This window comes from Hippocampus bargibanti, linkage group LG08 (assembly GCF_051943395.1).
Source record: "Hippocampus bargibanti isolate YZ-2025 linkage group LG08, ASM5194339v1, whole genome shotgun sequence".
Classification (NCBI taxonomy): Eukaryota; Metazoa; Chordata; class Actinopteri; order Syngnathiformes; family Syngnathidae; genus Hippocampus; species Hippocampus bargibanti.
The window spans coordinates 18,115,649-18,134,908 of NC_142741.1; the positions used below are offsets into that span (position 1 = coordinate 18,115,649).

General features: G+C 44.1%; 1 protein-coding gene across 1 annotated transcript in view; it reads left to right on the top strand.

Annotated features, from left to right (window-relative positions):
* Positions 1-19,260, top strand: part of lmo7a (LIM domain 7a) — a 78,879-nt gene that overhangs the window by 47,969 nt on the left and 11,650 nt on the right. Inside the window, 13 exon segments of the mRNA XM_089002256.1 lie at positions 5,855-6,107; positions 6,901-7,164; positions 7,514-7,801; positions 9,126-9,245; positions 9,850-10,596; positions 12,883-12,912; positions 13,633-13,750; positions 14,057-14,199; positions 14,298-14,892; positions 15,093-15,341; positions 15,597-15,711; positions 16,553-16,714; positions 19,069-19,235. Coding sequence (XP_088858382.1) covers positions 5,855-6,107; positions 6,901-7,164; positions 7,514-7,801; positions 9,126-9,245; positions 9,850-10,596; positions 12,883-12,912; positions 13,633-13,750; positions 14,057-14,199; positions 14,298-14,892; positions 15,093-15,341; positions 15,597-15,711; positions 16,553-16,714; positions 19,069-19,235 — 3,251 coding nt within the window.

Genomic DNA, 19,260 nt, shown 5'->3' on the forward strand with positions numbered 1-19,260 from the left:
TATATATATATATATATATATATATATATATATATATATAAACATATATATATATATATATATATATATATATATATATATATATATATATATATATATATATATATATATATATATATATATATATATATATATATATATATATATATATATATATATATGTGTGTGCCTCGACTGGGATCACCACCTTATCGTGGTGAGGCACTTTGCACGTCTCCGTGACCCCGAGAGCTATGTCGGCTGGAGTCTTGTACTCCTGGCAGGGTCACCCAAGCCGAACAGGTCGGAGGGTAGAGGCCAGACAAAGAGTGATCCCAAATCCGCACCCGGGGGTAGGCGTAGGCGGAGTCCAACAGATCGGACCACCGGCAGCCCCTTGCAACCGCACTCACCTGAAGGTCGTCTCGAGTCTTCACTCTTGCCACTGGAATACAGTGGGTGCGGCCAAGTATGTGGGGGAAGGAATTGCGCGCCCCGTCCCTCACACTAAATCCACTAGTAGCGCAGGTTTCAGCTTCCACCATATAAGTCCACTGGCGATAGGATAAAGTGACGGGGGCAGGTCATGGATGTGACTGGAAGCTTCTAGCTTGATTCCTACACAGGGGCAGTACAGGATTGATGGTCGTTGCGAAGATGGGATGGAACAACATTATCCTTCGGCAGCATCCTGTGCGTCTGAGCAGCCCTATTCAGGGTCCGCACTGCTCACCCCTTATAGGGGAAGGGTCTAGAAAAGGTGACCTAAACATTGCTTGTTCCACCACACCTGGGTGGCCCACCGCAGCCACCAAGGCATCCCCCCTCTGCGGTCGAAAACGAAATATAATCAAACCCACGACTATGAACCTGGCTTCCTGGAATGTTCGCACCCTCCTCGATGCTCGAGACGGGATGGAGAGACCTCGAAGACGAACTGCCCTCATCGCACATGAGCTGAGAAGGTACAACATCGATATTGGCGCACTCAGTGAGACTCGGTTCTCAGGCGAGGATTCACTCACAGAAGTTGGTGAAGGTTACACATTCTTCTGGAAGGGTCTCCCAGAGAATGAGCGAAGACTCCATGGAGTTGGCTTTGCTGTGAAAAGCAGCTTACTCAGTAACATCCCTGAGTCCCCCCAAGGCATCAGTGAACGGCTTATGACCTGGCGTATTCCCCTCACCTTGGATGCTGACGATAACACCAAAGATGCCTTCTACGAGTCCCTGGATGCTACCATATCCAAAATCCCTGCCTCTGATAAACTTGTTCTGATGGGTGACTTCAATGCCCGAGTAGGTACTGATGCCAGGCTCTGGAAACAAGTAATCGGAAGGCACGGGACGGGGAAAATAAACAGCAATGGCCTCCGACTCCTCACTCTGTGCTCTGAGCATCAGTTGATTGTAACTAACACCATCTTTCAACTGAAAAAGAAATACATCACATCATGGATGCACCCCAGGTCCAAACATTGGCACTTACTGGACTACATTATCACAAGGCAACGAGACCAAAATGATGTCTGCATCACGCGGGCCATGCGTGGGGCTGAATGCTGGACTGATCATCGACTGATCAAGTCCAGGCTCAAGCTGAGAATTCGACCTCCTCATAAGAAACAGCAACCCCAAAGGCGTCTTAACACCAGGGCCCTGGAGTCCCCAGAATGTGCAGCCAGCTACCGCCACAAGCTGGCAGAGGGACTTGCCAGCCTGGACAACGACACCAGTAACGGTGACCTTGATGTTGAAAGCAGGTGGAAAAAATTGAGGACAACAATTCATCAAGCTGCCTCTGAGACCATCGGCTTCACTCAGAAACGTCATCAAGACTGGTTCGATAACAGCTCAGCTGCCATACAGGAGCTTCTGGAAGCCAAGCGCAAAGCCCATACCACACTTCTCTCCAACCCTCATTCTCCACTTCTCCTCTCTCACTACAAGGCCATCCGTGGTGAAACACAGAAACAGCTGAGGATGATGGAGAACAAGTGGTGGCTCAGCAAGGCCCAAGAAATCCAGAGGCATGCAGACAACAACAACACACACGCCTTCTATGATGCTGTAAAATCCCTGCACGGCCCACGAAGACAACACATTGTCCCAGTTAAATCTGCAGATGGTTTTGTACTACTGAAGGACAAACAGCTAATACTTGAGCGCTGGGCAGAGCACTTTGACTCCCTGCTCAACCAAGTAAACCCTTCAGACACATCTGTCCTTGACTCCCTCCCAGAGCTTCCATCAGTTCCCTCCCTTGATGAACCTCCTCAGTTCACAGAGGTCCTCTCTGCAATCCGGAGCCTTAAAAACAACAAAAGCCCTGGCCCTGATGGACTTCCAGCTGAGGTCTTCAAGAGGAGCGGTTACCTCCTGACACGGAAGCTTTACCACCTCATCTGCAACATCTGGCAAAACGGGACACTTCCTCAGGAATGGAAAGACAGCAACATTGTCACCATTTACAAAAGGAAGGGGGACAAGTCAGTCTGCGGCAACAGCCGTGGCATCTCCCTACTTTCTGTTGCTGGCAAGATTCTTGCAAAAGTAATGCTGTTCCGTCTTACATCGCACATTACCGAAGACATCCTCCCAGAGACACAATGCGGCTTCAGGAAGGATCGAAGCACTCTGGACATGATCTTCGCTGCGCGCCAAGTTCAGGAGAAATGCAAGGAACAAAACAAGGACCTCTATATCACCTTCATTGACCTTACAAAGGCATTTGACACAGTTAACCGTGACATTCTCTGGACCATACTGCAGAAATTTGGCGTCCCCTTCAAATTTCTCGGCATCCTAAAACAGTTCCACAGCGGCATGCAAGCAACTGTACTTGTTGGTGGCCAGCAATCTTCCCCGTTCCCTGTGGAAGTCGGGATGAAGCAGGGCTGTGTACTGGCCCCTGCTATATTCAACCTGTTCCTGATGGCAGCTACGCTCCTCTTCCATAAGTCCATCCAGGAAGGTGGCGGCGTACAAATCCAATTCCGCCTGGATGGTAACCTGTTTAACATCAGACGCCTACAGGCCAAGACCAAGACCCTGATCAGCGGCATCCATGAGCTACAGTATGCAGATGATTGTGCTCTGCTGGCCCACAGCCCAGCTGCCATGCAAAATGCCCTTGATACCATGTCCTCCGTCTACCGATCACTCGGTCTCGTGATCAATGTAACCAAAACGGAGGTCATGGCAAAAGAGAGTTCTCCAACCCCAGCGTTCACCCTCAGTGGCACACCCCTCAAGGTTGTCCAACGATTCAGCTACCTCGGCAGCATTCTAACACCCTCCTGTCTAATTGATGATGACGTCCAGGCCCGCATCCATCAAGCCTCCAAAGCTTTTGGCAGATTGCGTACTCGTGTGTTCGAAAACAACCACTTAAGAACTCCAACAAAAGTCGCAGTCTACCAAGCAATGTGTGTGTCCACGCTGCTATATGGCGCAGAAGCCTGGACCATCTATCGACGCCATGTGAGACGCCTTGATGCATTCCACATCAGGTGCCTCCAACGAATCCTTGGCATCACCTGGCAGGATCGTGTTCCACACACCGACATCCTTCAACGCACTGCCTCCACCAGTATCGAGGCCATACTGGCAAAGAGGCAACTTCGGTGGGTTGGACATGTCATCCGGATGCCTAGCTGCCGCTTGCCTCGACAGGTGCTTTATGGACAACTCTTTTCAGCGAAGAGGAAGCCTGGTGGTCCTAAGCTGCGATACAAAGACCAGCTTAAACAGACTCTAAAGAACTGCAACATCAAGCCCAGCGATCTGGAGTCTGCTGCAGCGAACAGGCCACTGTGGCGCTCCTTATGCCACGAAGACACAACTTGAAGACAAGCGCACCCAGAGGAGGATCGTGCGGCACGAGCAAAGACACCTTTGTGCTGCTTCAGTACCGTCTCGCCAGCCCGGTCCTGGCCTCACATGTCCTGAATGTCCCACAGGATCTTTGCTCGGTCATTATCTACTACCATGGGAGTTGTTTCCCATTTTGACCATGGGGTTTACAGTCCATACTCCGCACAGATGATTCGGTAGACTATGCCAGCCACCTGGTTATGGTGCTCCATGTAGGCTTTCCTTGCCAGCATTTTACCCCCTGCAGTTATGTGTTGGATTGTCTCAGGTGCCAACCTACACCTTGGGTCTTGCCTGGTGTGGTATATCCCTGTCTATGTCCCTTTCGCTCTTAGCATACAGCTTTATGTCATGCATGTAGAGGATGTGACTGATTGTAGCTCCTTTCTGAGGCGGTATCCATAGCCTGTCTTGGCGATTATTTTGCTGAGAGGGTTCAGTCCTATGCAGAACAGCAGTGGGGAGAGTGCATCACCTTGCTATATGCCACATTTGATGGACACTTGCGTTAGTGGCTTGCCATTGGCTTCAAGTGTGGTTTTCCACATCCTCATCGAGTTTGCAACGAAGGCTCTGAGGGTCCTGTTGACCTTATACAACGCCAAGCATTCAGTGAGCCGTGTGTGTGGCATCGAGTCATATGCTTTCTTGTAATCAATCCAGGCGGTACACAGGTTGGTATGTCGGGACCTGCAGTCTTGTGCGACTGTTCTGTCAACCAGCAGCTGATGGTTGGCATCTCTAGTATCTCTACCAATGCCTTTATGTGCTTTGCTCATGTATTGATCCATGTGTCCACTTATCTTAGCCACAATGAGCTTCCATGTTGTGGAGAGACAGGTTATTGGCAGATAGTTGGTAGGAACTCCACCCTTTGAGGAATCCTTCATGATCAGGATTGTTCGCCCTTCGGTTAGCCATCCTGCGTGAGTCCCATCCATCAGCAACTGAGTTTCTTTAGCCAGTAGGTGTGGACCATATCCGGGCGTGGTGCCGATCAGTTGTCTGTATGTCTGCTGCTGTGATATATATATATATATATATATATATATATATATATATATATATATATATATATATATATATATATATATATATATATATATATATATATATATATATATCACAGCAGCAGACATACAGACAACTGATCGGCACCACGCCTGTGCGTGTATGGTATATATATATATATATATATATATACAGTAAAGTCTCGTTATTTCGATATACAAGGGAGGCGGAAAAAATATCGATATATCCGACCCTGTTTGCATGTAATTTCCTCCGTGCGTGCATAGAAATAGTATCGATATAACCGGGACTATCGATATATCCGATATCGATATAACGAGACTTTACTGTGTATATATATATATATATATATATATATATATATATATATATATATATATATATATATATATATATATATATTTTTTTTTTCACACTATCTCAGAATCCACTATCTCTGAGTCAGAAAACATTATTCGTCCCACAATGGGGAAATTTGCAGTCCACAGCAGCGATTTGAAAGGGGATGGGGGATATATATATATGGTCATTAAATCTTAATATTTGGGGAGCTGCTTGTATTTATAGTGGGTAATCAAAACCATCAAAGACGCCTATTGCTGACAGACTCACACTAGTTGTAGTGCCTGGTCATTCCAACGTACCATATCTGTAACACGCCATAAAATGATCAAAGCATTTGCTATAGTTACCCTCATATCAGCGCTGTGTGTTGAGAAATGGAAGAAATAAACACAAATATAAAGGTTCACTTATCCTATTTCTGTGTAACTCAGAGACAGAGGCTCCAGTCTACCCCCGTCTGACTGCATTTTATTTTTTTCTGTCCAGAACCTCCTCTTGTCCTTGTGAATAAAATGTATATTCTCACTGGGAAGACAGAATAGCCATGTTCTCATTTTTTGGTTGTGCATTAGTGTGGAGAACGACATCAAACATCAGTCCTTTTTCTTCTCCCACCTGACAGGTTGTTGCAGCGACGCAGAGGCTGACGCAGCTTTCAAGATGTCCACCAACAAGGAATCTCTTTCTTACCGCCGTTCCGTCACCCTCACACCAAAGGTCACAACACAGTTCAACCAGTTCCTGCCCACAAAAGACAAAGCCGCAGGATATGTTCCCGCTCCTCTGAGGAAGAAACGGACCGAGCGTAACGACGACAATCGACGCAGCTGGGCCAACCCCATTTACATGGACGAAGATGAATTACCGGTCACCAGGTACTGTACTTAACCTAAACTGAAGCTTTGGCCGTGTTCGGAATTACACCACTACATTCAGAGGGATCTACCTCATTTTTGGTGCAAGCCACAACTTATTTTTCTAGATTGCCTCAAAATATGTTTTTTTGGTTTAGAAACATTTTCAATGGGGCAGTTTCAAACAACATTTAAATTTCAGTCAAAACATAGTAGTTCTAAATGAGTTGTATCCTGCCATAGTGTCCCTGTCTTTCCTCGTCATCCCGTTGGGAGAATGATATTAGTCAGAAGGTTCACACACAGGAGTGACTTAGGGACAAGTCCACATGTTCAGCCACCTAAATAGCCGGCCAAAGCTCGTTGTTTGCTATTTTGTGTGGTCTAAATAGCACAGAGCCTACCTTAACCTGTGACTACCACCACTGAGGTGAGGTGCGTTCTGCCCAGCGAAGCTCAAAACCTCTTATGAAAATGTCTATTTTAACTTTGAAAAAGCTGTAGTTGTTGTATCTTATAAATTGTTCAATAATTTTCATGGAACGTTTTTTACGACGGCACTAAAGTTATTCATGGTGGTGTTTGAAAATGGATTTGTTATTTACTGATGAGTCTATCAAGTCCGCTATTTAAAAAAAAAATCCTACATACTGGTTAGGAAGGAATGAGTGAAGGATTCCAAACACAGTTCATGTCTTTGGAATTTTATATGGTGAGTTGTTTTCTTCCCATGCTGCTGTTTGCTCATAGTCCAATGGTCCATGTTGTTACTGGTATTGTGTTTCCTTCTCATTTTCTGCAACGGCACCCTCAGTGACGCCAGCCTGCCCCCTGGCAAAAGTTCCATATCCCCCAGTGCTCACCCACAGTCTGCTCTTGATTACGAAAGTGGCAGCGACTCTGACTCAGACCGTCCGGACCCCGATGTCATTATGGATGACCTGGCCAGCAGACGCTTCCACAGCCCCCTACCAGCACCCCCTGCCAACTTTTCCGTACCCATCAGCCTGTCGCATTTGGATATGACGCCCGCGGGGCAATGTCCGAAGGTGACTGTGAGCCCCAGGGTTGCTCTCAGGTCAGAGAAGCATTGGTGTGACTGTTTTGTGGCGACAGTGCAAACATGGATGCTTCCTTTATACATTCCGTTTGTTCATCGTAACATCAGGCAATGCCTTTGGATGTGTTGAAGCTAACAGCGCTGTTTGCTGTTTTGATTTTTTTTCTCTTTTGACCGAGGTTGAGTTTCAGCTGCACAACTTTCATTTGCCCTGCCTGATTTTTGTGGACGTTTGACTGTTCAAAATCTTATGTTGCGCTGATGAGGATCATTCGGCCCCTGCGTCTATTTTGGGTGTGCCGTGGTTGCCTAACAAGCCAAATTCTTTTATACTCGTGATTGCCTGGGTCCATCTCTCTCAAAGCAGCGATGGTGAGGAACACAGGGCCGAGCGCCGCCCCCCGGTGTACACTGACAGCATTTTCAGTGATCCTTACACCAACTCAGAGGATGAGGACGATGAGGTGGGCTACGCAGACCCTGTGCAAGATGACCTCTACGCCCGCAAAGTGGGAGCCAGAAACTTGGTGGCAAGTGACGCTTCTTACCACAAGTTTTTGCCCAAGTTGTGGACACCCGGGGAGGACGTTCATATCCAGAAGATCAAGCTCGGTTCTCAGAGCAGACCGTGGTACAGGAAGATGCAAGGGTTCAGGTGTGTGAGAGTACAAGAATTCACATTGACTTTGGGCCCGATTTACTAAAATTAAAAATAGTTGCGCTGAATTGCGTGTTTGATTGAATAGTTCATTGTCGTGTTGCATGTGATTTACTAAGTATGCTGTTGGTTTGTAAGATCCTCAATAGAAATTGTTACATTGTTTTTTCATCCGCTAGATTGTGCATGTTTGCAACGGGTGGATTAACTCATTTACTGCCATTCACAAATTTATTCGGGAATTGAAAATATTTCCATTCCCAAAATGGTTTGGCTCTTTTTTTCATGCTTAGGTGCCCATAAAGCGCTGGCCATGGCCTCTGGCAATGTTTTTTTTTCTTTTCCACAAGGGGGCAGTATTCCTTTTTTCCATGTTAGCGCTTTGTTCCAGCTTCAGCTATATAAACCACTATGTATGTATTGCATTGTATTTTGGACAGCTGCCTTCATTTCAAGCTCATATAACTCCAGACCCATATAATTTAGGAATTAACTCTTTTTTTTCTGACGAAAGAAAAGAGCTTCTTAGGCTGCATTGAATGTTTATTTAGTCCTAAAAATCAATATTTTGTGAGTCTTGGAATTCGAGTGACAATGACAAAAACCCTGGCACTGGAATGGACACATTTTTGCACATGTCTAGCAGTGAATGAGTTAATGTGGGAGATGGTAGCATTTAAGATATGTCTTTATGCATAAAGTAGCTAAAATGGTTTTCACCATGAACAATTTGGGAAAGCATCGCACATGATGAAATCGAACGTGTTAGAGGAAAATTGATCACTACGATACATACAGTATGTTTGACAGATATAATTTTGGTTGCGGCCAATTAAGAGATATTTTTTTTACATCTTTTAGCACCTGTTGTTGCACACATTACCCATTAGTAAATCGGGCCCAAGTCCAAAGAAACATGGGACACTTAATAGGGTACACCTCCAACATTGAATCGGGTCGAATCTAAGAGCTGGCATAATTATATATTTTTTATAAATGCATTTTGTACGTACATTTGTAGATTAAAAAGATCTAAAACACATCATGAGGCACAATGTGTGACAACAATGTGTGACAAATCTTGGATCCGACTCCAAAATGCAGGTGTTCCTAATCAAGTGTCCAGTTTCTTCCTGCTTGTTAAACTCTCCCTACTTTCAAGCATGTAATTTTCCTGAATGTTTGTGCATGATTCTTTGAATTTCTGCTTCACTTCCCCTCCCGCCCACTAATTTTTCTTTCTTTCTTTCTGTCTGTCGCTGCCCTGCATCTTCTATATCCCTCCCTCTTCCCTGGTCTTTCCCTCCACTCTGGGCCTCAGCCATGAGAAGTCGGGATCCTCGTCGGACGATTCCGAGACTGACGTTCCTCCTCCACTGCCCTCAGGCCCCTCCTCTTCTCACCCCTCCATGACTCATAGCACCCTCATTGGGGGGAAAAGGTCCATACAGTTGCAACACCTCAAAATGTTCTTGAATAGCTCAACGTTGTACATAAAATAATCACATTTGTCATTCTTTTATACAATTTTTTCCGATTAGACGTTTTTTTACTGGGAAAGAGCAACTTTCTCTCTACACAAAACTGCATAGAATTAAAACAAATCCACAATGTGGGCAAATGTTTTGGATACGTCATTACACCGTGAGACTAATAAAGGCTAATGTAATCTACACATTTCATGAAGGGAAACTATAAGAAAGTGTACCGGCTTTGTTTTTTTGTTTTTTTTTGGGGGGGGAGGGTGTGGTGTGTATTTATAACCAAAGAAATTAAACAGTTACACTCTTTAACCTCACATATGAAAAATCTGGCCCAGCTATCCCTTTTAAGTATCATTCTAAAAAACATTGACACCCCTGGCCTACCCTGAACCTGACAGGATTGATTAGGAGTGTCGTCCAGCATTTGTCCATACATTGCATGACCACGATCAATATTTTTTTCTTTATGTTAGTCCAATTGAAGCGCATGCACTCATCAACTTTCTGTCCTTTTCTTTTATACCTGCTTTCTTCCTGCTGTCCTCCTATTCACATTCACAGTCCCTCACACCCATGCAAGACCACCCTATTAGAGACCCCACCTCTGGCGTTCACCCCAGTTGACCCCACCTCTGGTCCCAGACTGGTCAAATGTCAGCGGTGGCCCCTGTTAGGGCGCCAAGATCCCCGGGAGCCTCAAGATCCTATCGATTATGACAGCATCATCCCCGATTTGGAGAACGATGACATGTTCACGAGGCGGACACTCACCTTCCAGGCCAACAGCGATCTTGCCACAGTGAAGACCCCATTGTCAGCAAAGCGGTGCCTTTGGACATCGAAGGAACAGATCAATATTGTGACACAGCTTCATAAGAAGGAAGAGGAGGAATTTCCCGACATCGAGCAGGACGACGTTGTCCAACGTCGGGAGAAAATTGAGCAACAACACCGCCCCCTGTCAGGTGCCCCTGACAACTTCTCCCCAATGGGTATTCCTGAGCCATGGGACCTCCCTCCTGAACTCAAGACCAGGCTCCTGTGCCCGCCATCTCCTCTCACTCAGGAGTCATCATCAAACAAATCTAATCATGTTCGAAATGAGCCATGTCTCAAAATGGACGATATGCTGGTCCGAAAGCTGGCTACACAGCATAACCAAGTGTCACCCAATCAGGCGAGTCCCTCTGTGCCAACTTCTTGCAATGGGGGCGACCTGGAGAGGTGGCAGGCCATCAGGGAAGCTAGTCAGCGGAGGTACAAGAAGAAGCTCATGGTGCAGATGCTAGCCGCACTCAAGTTGGAGAAGTGAATTGCTGTTACATATTTGACTTGCAATACTTAATGTCTGAACTTGGTAAGGATTTGTTGACAAGAAGTTGGTTTAAGTCTGCTGTATGTGCTTCCATTGGGGGATTTCTCGTCTTTACAGGTACTAGTTTTATTAGTTTTTGTTTCTCCAGATGTTTTCATACAGGTTCCTATCAATCGGTAAAGGGTCATATAAACAATGCTACACTGTATCTACAAAGGAGCAAAGATGTATATTTGGGTGTTTTTTGAAGTGTGTTTTGTGAATATACCATTCTTCTTCAAATAGTGACCTCGGGATTGTTACCACCGTTGTGTAGTCTTTAACCATTGCTCATGGCAAAGCGGATTTGGCATTTGTTAAGATGGTGTTTATGGTGGAGTTGAAAAGGAAGTTGGATGTGAACACGGTCGATTGAGTAGTGTCCTTTACAGCAAGAAGACTCACACAGTTTTTGCACTTGATGTCTTTTCAAAAACTGGCAGTGACTGTGGTGGAGCATGTCATCTGTAAAGCCAACGTTAACCATGGAGTTGGCAGGTGAATGTTAAAAACACAACAAATTTAAAGGACAACCGACGTCACTTTTTTGTTTTTTAACTGACATCAGAAAAACGTTTTATAGCATCTAAAATACCCAAAACACGCAGTATGATATTTTTAGTCAAATGCAAAACACCAATAAAAATGACAAAGTGTCCAAAATCTGCAAAAAATTGAGGTGCGAATTGGCCATTTTCACAAAGTCCCGCCCCCAGTTCGTGATGTCACGCCAAGACGTCTTGGATTGCTAGTGAATCAAAACAATGGCTTCAGATTCGGAGAATATGCTTTCTTGTTACACATCCAGTTATGAATATGATTCAAATAGTTCTGAAGAGGAAAGCATACATGTTTGCAATCGATTAAAGAATTTATTTGTGACGTTTTGAGGCAACATTGGGGGGAAATCTCTCACCCAAAAAAAAGAGGCACAAAATGGCGACCTCCTGTGGCCACCTCCGTTACTACAGGCTGATAAATAACATATGGTCCCCAGAACAAACAAGTACAGCAAAATACATTGACGTGATGGAAGGACCGCTACAATGTGTCTTTTTTGCGGTCAGGGGCGGTCCTTTAGTGACGTCACGTACGGACTCGTCACCAACTCAAAAGCAAGACTTCCTGAATATTCAGCGCGAGTCTTAAAACGTAAAATATAGCTATATGTGGTGGAATCTTTGTAAAATACGCTCAGTAGAAGTCATTTGAAGCCATTTTACAAATTATGGACACAACTTGTCCGGAGACGTCGGTTGTCCTTTAAGGAAAAAAATTCATAGGCATACCATAATGTTATACATGATAACAATGCTTCCCAATTCCAATATTAATTTTGCTTCACAAATAAATAAGATTATTTATTGAAGATAATATTTACTGGAATAAATTAAGACCTAATAGAATAGATGTCTGCTACTCACTGCAGTTGAGTTCACATATACCTGTGGCCTCTATATGCACAAATAAAATAATTTCACTCATAGATGCCTTACCCTAAATCGATTGCAACTGTTCACAGTTGAGGAAATACTACCTTTGGCCCCTATATGTGATATCCAATGTTAATGCAAAACTTGTTTTGTACAACTAAACACATCCACCAAATAAATATTTTCCTCCAAATACAGTTGATGCCTGTAACTCTCTGCAATTTAGTAAATACACCTGGCCTCTGTGTGTGTAAATGCCAATGTGTGAGGAAATATTATAATTTAATGCACTTTTGGAGGTTTTTCTCATCAAAGTTCTTGTGGAATAAAAAGGAAATACTGCACATTTCCCGTACTCTGAATATTTGTACTTTATTTTGCATGGAATGCACCAACAGTGCGAGTCATGGAACCCGCTGAACACATTGAAGTCTTGCGATCGGTCGCGAAAGGCTTCAGATATTCCTTATTACACAAAGCAGCCTTTGAGGCCCCACTGTGTGTGCGTACAGTACTTCACTGTTAGTTGTTAAGTTTCCAGAGAGAATCTTGCAATAGTGAAAAAAATATATATATACACATATATATATCATCCATCTACACGCGCGCACACACACACACACACACACACACACACACACACACACACACACACACACACACACACACACACACACACACACACACACACACACACACACAGATGGTACATACACAAGTGATATGTTCACAAGTGGACAACATCAAGTCCCATGTGACAATATGTGACACTCTTGTCTGTCGCTTCCCCCTTCTTTGGTTTCCTAGACAACGGCAAGCATCAGACAGTTTCGACGGGTGAGTTGACACGGACTGCCAGGAATGTGGCACATTTCGCTCGTTTCACACTTTTGTGGCTTCTGCTGCTAAATGCTTACCACTTGACACACAGTGTGTAGGCCATGGTGGGTGCTGTTGGGCTCCCTCATAGGGCCCTGAAGATCTGTGGTGGATAGATTTATGCTGTATAAGTCTAAGGACTCTAATACTTCTGGAATAAATACACGTCTTTTTTTCAGTTGAGTTTCTTTGTGTACTAAGTACAGTATTTGCTGTTTTGCATTGTGGGCTTGGGCTGTTCACTAACCAACTGCGCTTGTTGCACCAGAATGTGGTCAATTAGTGTTAAGTATGACCACAGGAGGAATATGGGATGCAAAATGTCAAATTATTACATTCCCAAAGAATTACTATATATTACATTCACTGAAGCAAAATGAGTCAGACTGGATTTCTAAATCCATCCATCCATCCATCACTGATCTAATCCGCTTATCCTCATGAGTGTTGCGGCCATGCTAAAGATTTCAAAATGTCTAATGAAGGAAGTGTTTCTCTAGAACCACGCAAGCTGATTTTCATCAAAATTACTATTATGAGAAAAAAAATTGGAACAATGATTTTGGGAGTGTAATATTTGACAGATAGAAATGCAACTGAACTTTGAAATGAAGTGTTCAGTGTTTGTCCTATTTTGATTGTATTTCTCATTTATTTTCCCAACTCTTTTTCCCCTAGGAGCAAATCAACAAGTGACATCAGTGAAGAACCTGTGTTGGTCAGACGCCTGTCTCAGTATGAAGCTCTCGAGAAATACCGAGAGCAGATCAAGCAGAGCGATGATAGGTGGCAGGATGTGAGTGTGACACCCAAATGGAAAGAGACAGGAGGAGGAAAATGGACAGAACGGCAATCAGATAACTATAACCCACATTTTTAAAACAAATTTTAAAAATGTTCAAACTGTCAGCAATACATGTACATAAAATGGATTTTGCTTCAAGAACCTTTTTGTGACCCTTTTTGGGTAATCAAAAGGCCACATGCTTCACAGGTAGACCATATCCAAGCCATCAAACTTCATTCCAAGTGTGCTTTTAGGTGAACACAGGGGACAAAACTTGTTTGGGTGGGTCTTTTGAACTCAGGTTCTTTCTCTTAGGATCTAAGTAAATGGAAAAACCGGCGAAAGAGTGTAAACTCTGATATTGTTAAAAAGAAAGAAGAGAGGGAGAAGGTCGAAGAGATCACATACGGCGGCAGCACCAGAAGGTCCAAGACCTACAAAGAAATGCAAGATGAGAGGTAGGACAGCAAGACACACACTGCTCACAATAGCTGGTACCTTTCGATTGAAATCATCTTGCTTCTTACTACCGTTTCATTGCCCCTTGGCTCAACAGGGAGAACAGACGAAGCAGTAGCATCGGCAGCCGCATCGGATCGCTCAGTTTTGACAATGACAACGATGTATTCGAGAAACCCAAAACCCGTCCTCAAGACAGCACAAGTAGGAGCTATACTGTCGATACACTTTATCATTCGTCTGCCTCATCAGTGTCTGCTCAGAAAGAGGATAAGCCGACAGATGTCCCGCTCAGATCCACAAAGCAGGGGTCTGATGCCATAGATGCTCCTGGTGGGACCACCGCCCGCGGTTCCTTTCATAGACTCAAACCTTCTGAAGACACTTCCTCCCTCACGAATTCAGTCTTTGAAAGCACAACCAAAACAGAGGAGATTTTACGACCTCCGAAAGCCTCACAAAAGGTGCCTCAGCCAAAGAGCCCAGTCAAGGTGCAGCCCCCATCTTCTACTGCCATCTACAACCCATCGCTGCAAAGCAAGACAGAAACCAATGCTGCGGTTTCTCGAATATCCGCCTCCCTGCCTAGAAGCTACCAGAGATCGGATAGTGCACGACTGTCATCAGTCGTCACTCCAAGACCTTTTGGCAGCCAGCCATCACGCATAGGCTCACTTAACCGCACCGTCACAGTGAGTCCAGAACCCTTAACCGCACTACTGTTTTCCATCAAAATCAATTGGTACCTAACATCTAACTGTTAAATGTTACTCCAAATTCTTTAATTCTGGGGTCATTAAAACCTCTAGGTGGCACTATTGTTCAGGTGCAATGTGTTGTTAATCACAGAAGGTTGTTACAGGTACTCATACTCATTATTTTTTTGGCACAGTTGGACAACTCCACCAGTCGCATCAACGGCAACGTTGCTGTTTCCCAAAAGTCGTCGGTGCCAAGCCGCTATAACCAGTTCATGACCGCTGAAGATGAGGCCGAGGCACAGTCGAGCCCCATCCAAAGCAGCGAGGATGATGATGACACACCAGAGGAGACCACGGTGAAGAGCGTTACCTCCACGTCAAGCATTTCATCCCGCACAGTTGAGGTGAAGAGAGACGTTTCAGCCACCAAACCCAGCAAGGTATTCCCGCACTGCCCTCATTAAGGGATGAGATGTCAAAATCAGTCTTGCTTTGAAATTTGAAAACAACAGGTAGATCTTTTTTCGGGAACGGCAGAAATGTTTCCTGATTTGACAATTGATTAAGGACCGGAATTGCTTCAATGCTGACAAGATGTCTGATTTCATCGAGTGATGCCATGCTTCCGATACATTTAACCTTTTTTTGTTATTTATTGGCATGTTGACTGTCATGTGACTGGCTCTGCCTTCCAGGAAAGTACGTGTGAGATGCGGATCAGCCTCAACCAAAAGCCCAACAGTAGTCTCGACTTTGGCTTTGATGTGGCATGGGATTCTAGTGGTGCACATGTCAAGTTCATTCAACCAGGTATTGGAAATTGATTGGAAATTGTTTCCTTATTGGTAACATACAGAACATTATTAATACAGTGGTATTGACAAAACATGTCCCACGTGCATTACTTCTCCCTGGGAGAGAATTACATACAATTATTTTGAACCACTGGTTTGGCGCCATGTTGAGACAATGATATACAGTGCACCTCTTCTACTGCCTGAGAGCGTTGCTTAGACAACATAGAAACACCCTTAGCCACACATGAGCCCTTGATAGCTTCCTTGTTCTTAAGGATGGTAGCAATGGTCGACTTAGCGTACTGGTACGCTAAGTCACACAAACGCACACCTCGTTCGTGTTTTTTGATGATCTCCTTCTGTTCAACCGTAATTTTCTTTTGTGTCGTCTTTACCACGAGCCTGTGGTGGGGTATTTTTTGGTCCCATAATAGCAAAAGTACACTCGATAACAAACCACGTCCGCACTCAAAGAAAGGGGGTGACAAAAACTAGTCCGCCAGCCACCGTGACGCTGTTTGACCATGTGGTTTGGTTCGTCCGCCGAAAACTAGTTCGTCAGCCGAGACTACATGCTCGCAAATGTAATGTTTGTGAGGCGAAAAGTTTGTGAGCTGAAGCGTTCGTCAGCGGAGGTATCGCTGTACTGTCTATGGCTCCTGTTTATCGGCATTTTTTTCTAGTCCGCAGCAGTTCAGACCTATATAGGGGAGCATGTTTCTGGGACTGCTCCCTTCTTGACTGAGACTTACTCATCTCTGCAATGTTTATCAAGTTAGCGTCAGGCATGGTTTTTAAACTCAACTTGCATTCTGTCTGACTCTCATTCAGTTTTGTTTTCTTTTCTCCCCCAGGCAGCGCAGCTGAAATGTTCCAATTGCAGGATGGGGACGAGGTGCTGACAGTAAATGGCCAACGGGTGGCAGACATGAGCTACCTGGAATGGAAGGCCAGCCTGGACCAGGCACTGCAGGAGGGCAGTTTGGTGATGGACATAAAGCGTTATGGCAAGAGCAGTGAGTCATCCGAAAGTGTGTGTGTGTGTGTGTGTGTGTGTGTGTGTGTGTGTGTGTGTGTGTGTGTGTGTGTGTGTGTGTGTGTGTGTGTGTGTGCGCGCGCGCGTGTGTGTGCGTGTGCGCGCGCGTGTGTGTGCGCGTGTGTGTGTGTGTGTGTGTGTGTGTGTGTGTGTGCGTGCGTGTGTGTGTGTGTGTGTGTGTGTGTGTGTGTGTGTGTGCGCGCATGTATGCGTGTGCATGGGTGTGTGTGTGGGAGTGTGTGCGCGTATGCATATGTGTGTCTGCCAAACTGGGACCATTTAATCAATATAATAAATAAACATAATAATAAACGGCAAGGACAAGCGTAATGGACCACTGGATTTAAAAATGGAAGAAATTCCTGACCACCATTCATCCAGAGTTTTGTATATGGAAACATTTCCACACTGACCTGATTCACGCATTTCATTGTGTCTGCCTTCCCCAAACGGTTTCGTTGAAAATGGATCTCAATTCAACTGTATATATCAAGCACTTTAAAACAAACAACACTGTTAATTAATTCAACAACAAAGAGTAAAACAAAACAAAAAAAGACAGTAGAGAGCAAAAATAAAAAACAGCACAACTAAAAATCAAGCCTCATGCTGAATCAAAAGCCAACTGTCCAAAAACAAGTTATGATTTAGTAATTCACATAGTCTTGATTGATTTATATGGATCCATCCATCAATCCATTTCACGATTTGTTTATCCTCCGGAGGGCTGGAGCTTGTGCCAGCTGTCTCCAGCCAATTTTAAGTCACTGTCACATCAAGACAAATATAGTTTCGTACTCACAATCATACTTAACGGACAATTTAGAACATTTTTGGAATGTGGGAGGTAACCGGAGCACCGCGAGATAACCCATGCAACATGCAAACTCCACATAGCAAATCGAACACTGCACCTCTGTCCTGTGTTGTGCATGTGCTAACCAGTCCCCCACATGCCACCCTCGATGGATTTATGTTTTGTTGAATGTGGCAGGAAGCGGTAAAGAACGTTCAAATTACGCACACAAAAGTTGGAACCGAGATTCTCACCTCAAACCTCAATTTTTTTTTGCCTCCTTTCTGTGTGGTATCACAATGGATGCTCTTAATTTCCACATTCTATATCAAAAAGGATACTGTATTGGGCCAATTTGTGTGTGTGAATGTGCGTGTGCATGTGTGAGTGAGTGAGTTTGTGTCAGTCAGTGAGACATTAAGGTGATCATATTCCCGCACTGACATTGTCGCTCGCACTCCTCACTTTGCAAAACGGTCGTGACAGTTTAAATTGGTGAATAAAGCGTTTGTTGAATCATCCGTGAATGACCCCATGACAGCACTGTGTGGATGCACGAGGTGCTCCATTCTTGTGGCTATTGACTTTTGTTTCCTCTATTTGCATTCCTCCACTTGGTGGTTTATCTATTTTTGGGATTCTTTTTTCTGATCCGCACCCACACCTCTTTTCCTTGTGGCGCTAGCTACTCAACTCGGGGTCCACTTTTTTTTCGTTGGTCTGGCAGGGTATGTTAGTGTCATGCGACTTTTGTGAGAAATTGTGAAAGTGAAACTATTGTGGCCAACACTGAAAGGCAGACCTTGACCATATTTGAACAAATCGCAGAGTCCAACCACATCATGGTGGCCGCACGTTTCAAAATAATGTAATTAGCGGCGCCCACTAGGACAACAAAGAGAAAGTAGATGGCAATTAATAAACTTTATCTTGAAGCCCTAGAAAACAAATGCATACAACAGTGATCTCAGCACAAATTAACTGAACCAAGAAGTCTTCCAAAAACCCAAATCATGATGTGTGTGAAAAAAAGTGGGAAGACTAAATTAATTGATGTAATATAAATAAAAAAAAGGTTTGCAGTATATTTCCATCTAATTGAATGAAAATATGATCTGATTTTGTCATCAACATTTTTAAATGCTTTACTAATTTATGAACATTGAATACAAACATCTATTTCACTTTTACTTGAGTTATATTCATCTGATACTGCGTCGATTTATTTGCTAACTTTGAACAAAATAACTTGAGAATAGAACATATACATTTTCACTAAGATTTACTTAAAAATGTGTTACAAACAAACAAATGTGCCAATGGAAAAAAAAAGTTTTACATTTGTGGGTGAATGACAGCCGTCATAAGCTTCATGGCTGAGGAAGGTGGTTTCTCTGTCCTGTTCCACTTTGCTGCTTTCTGTAACATTCGTCCCTTGGTACTCTCTGGTGAATTACTTTGTCTTTGTGTTACAAGTTGCATTGAAAACACAACAATTAAAAGAAAAAAAAACATGTTGCTATATTGTCTGCGTGCAGACTGGGACAGAGATCCATCTTCCCCGCTATTCAAAGCCCATAAGACCATCAATCTGACCACTACGGATCATCCCATACTTGTAGGTTTCCCTGATGCTGGTGGTACTACGCTGGATTTCACTTCGCTCACTGATACATCTGCCAAGGCCGCGAACCATTCTTTGGTGGTAAGTGCATTTCCAAATGCTCAGT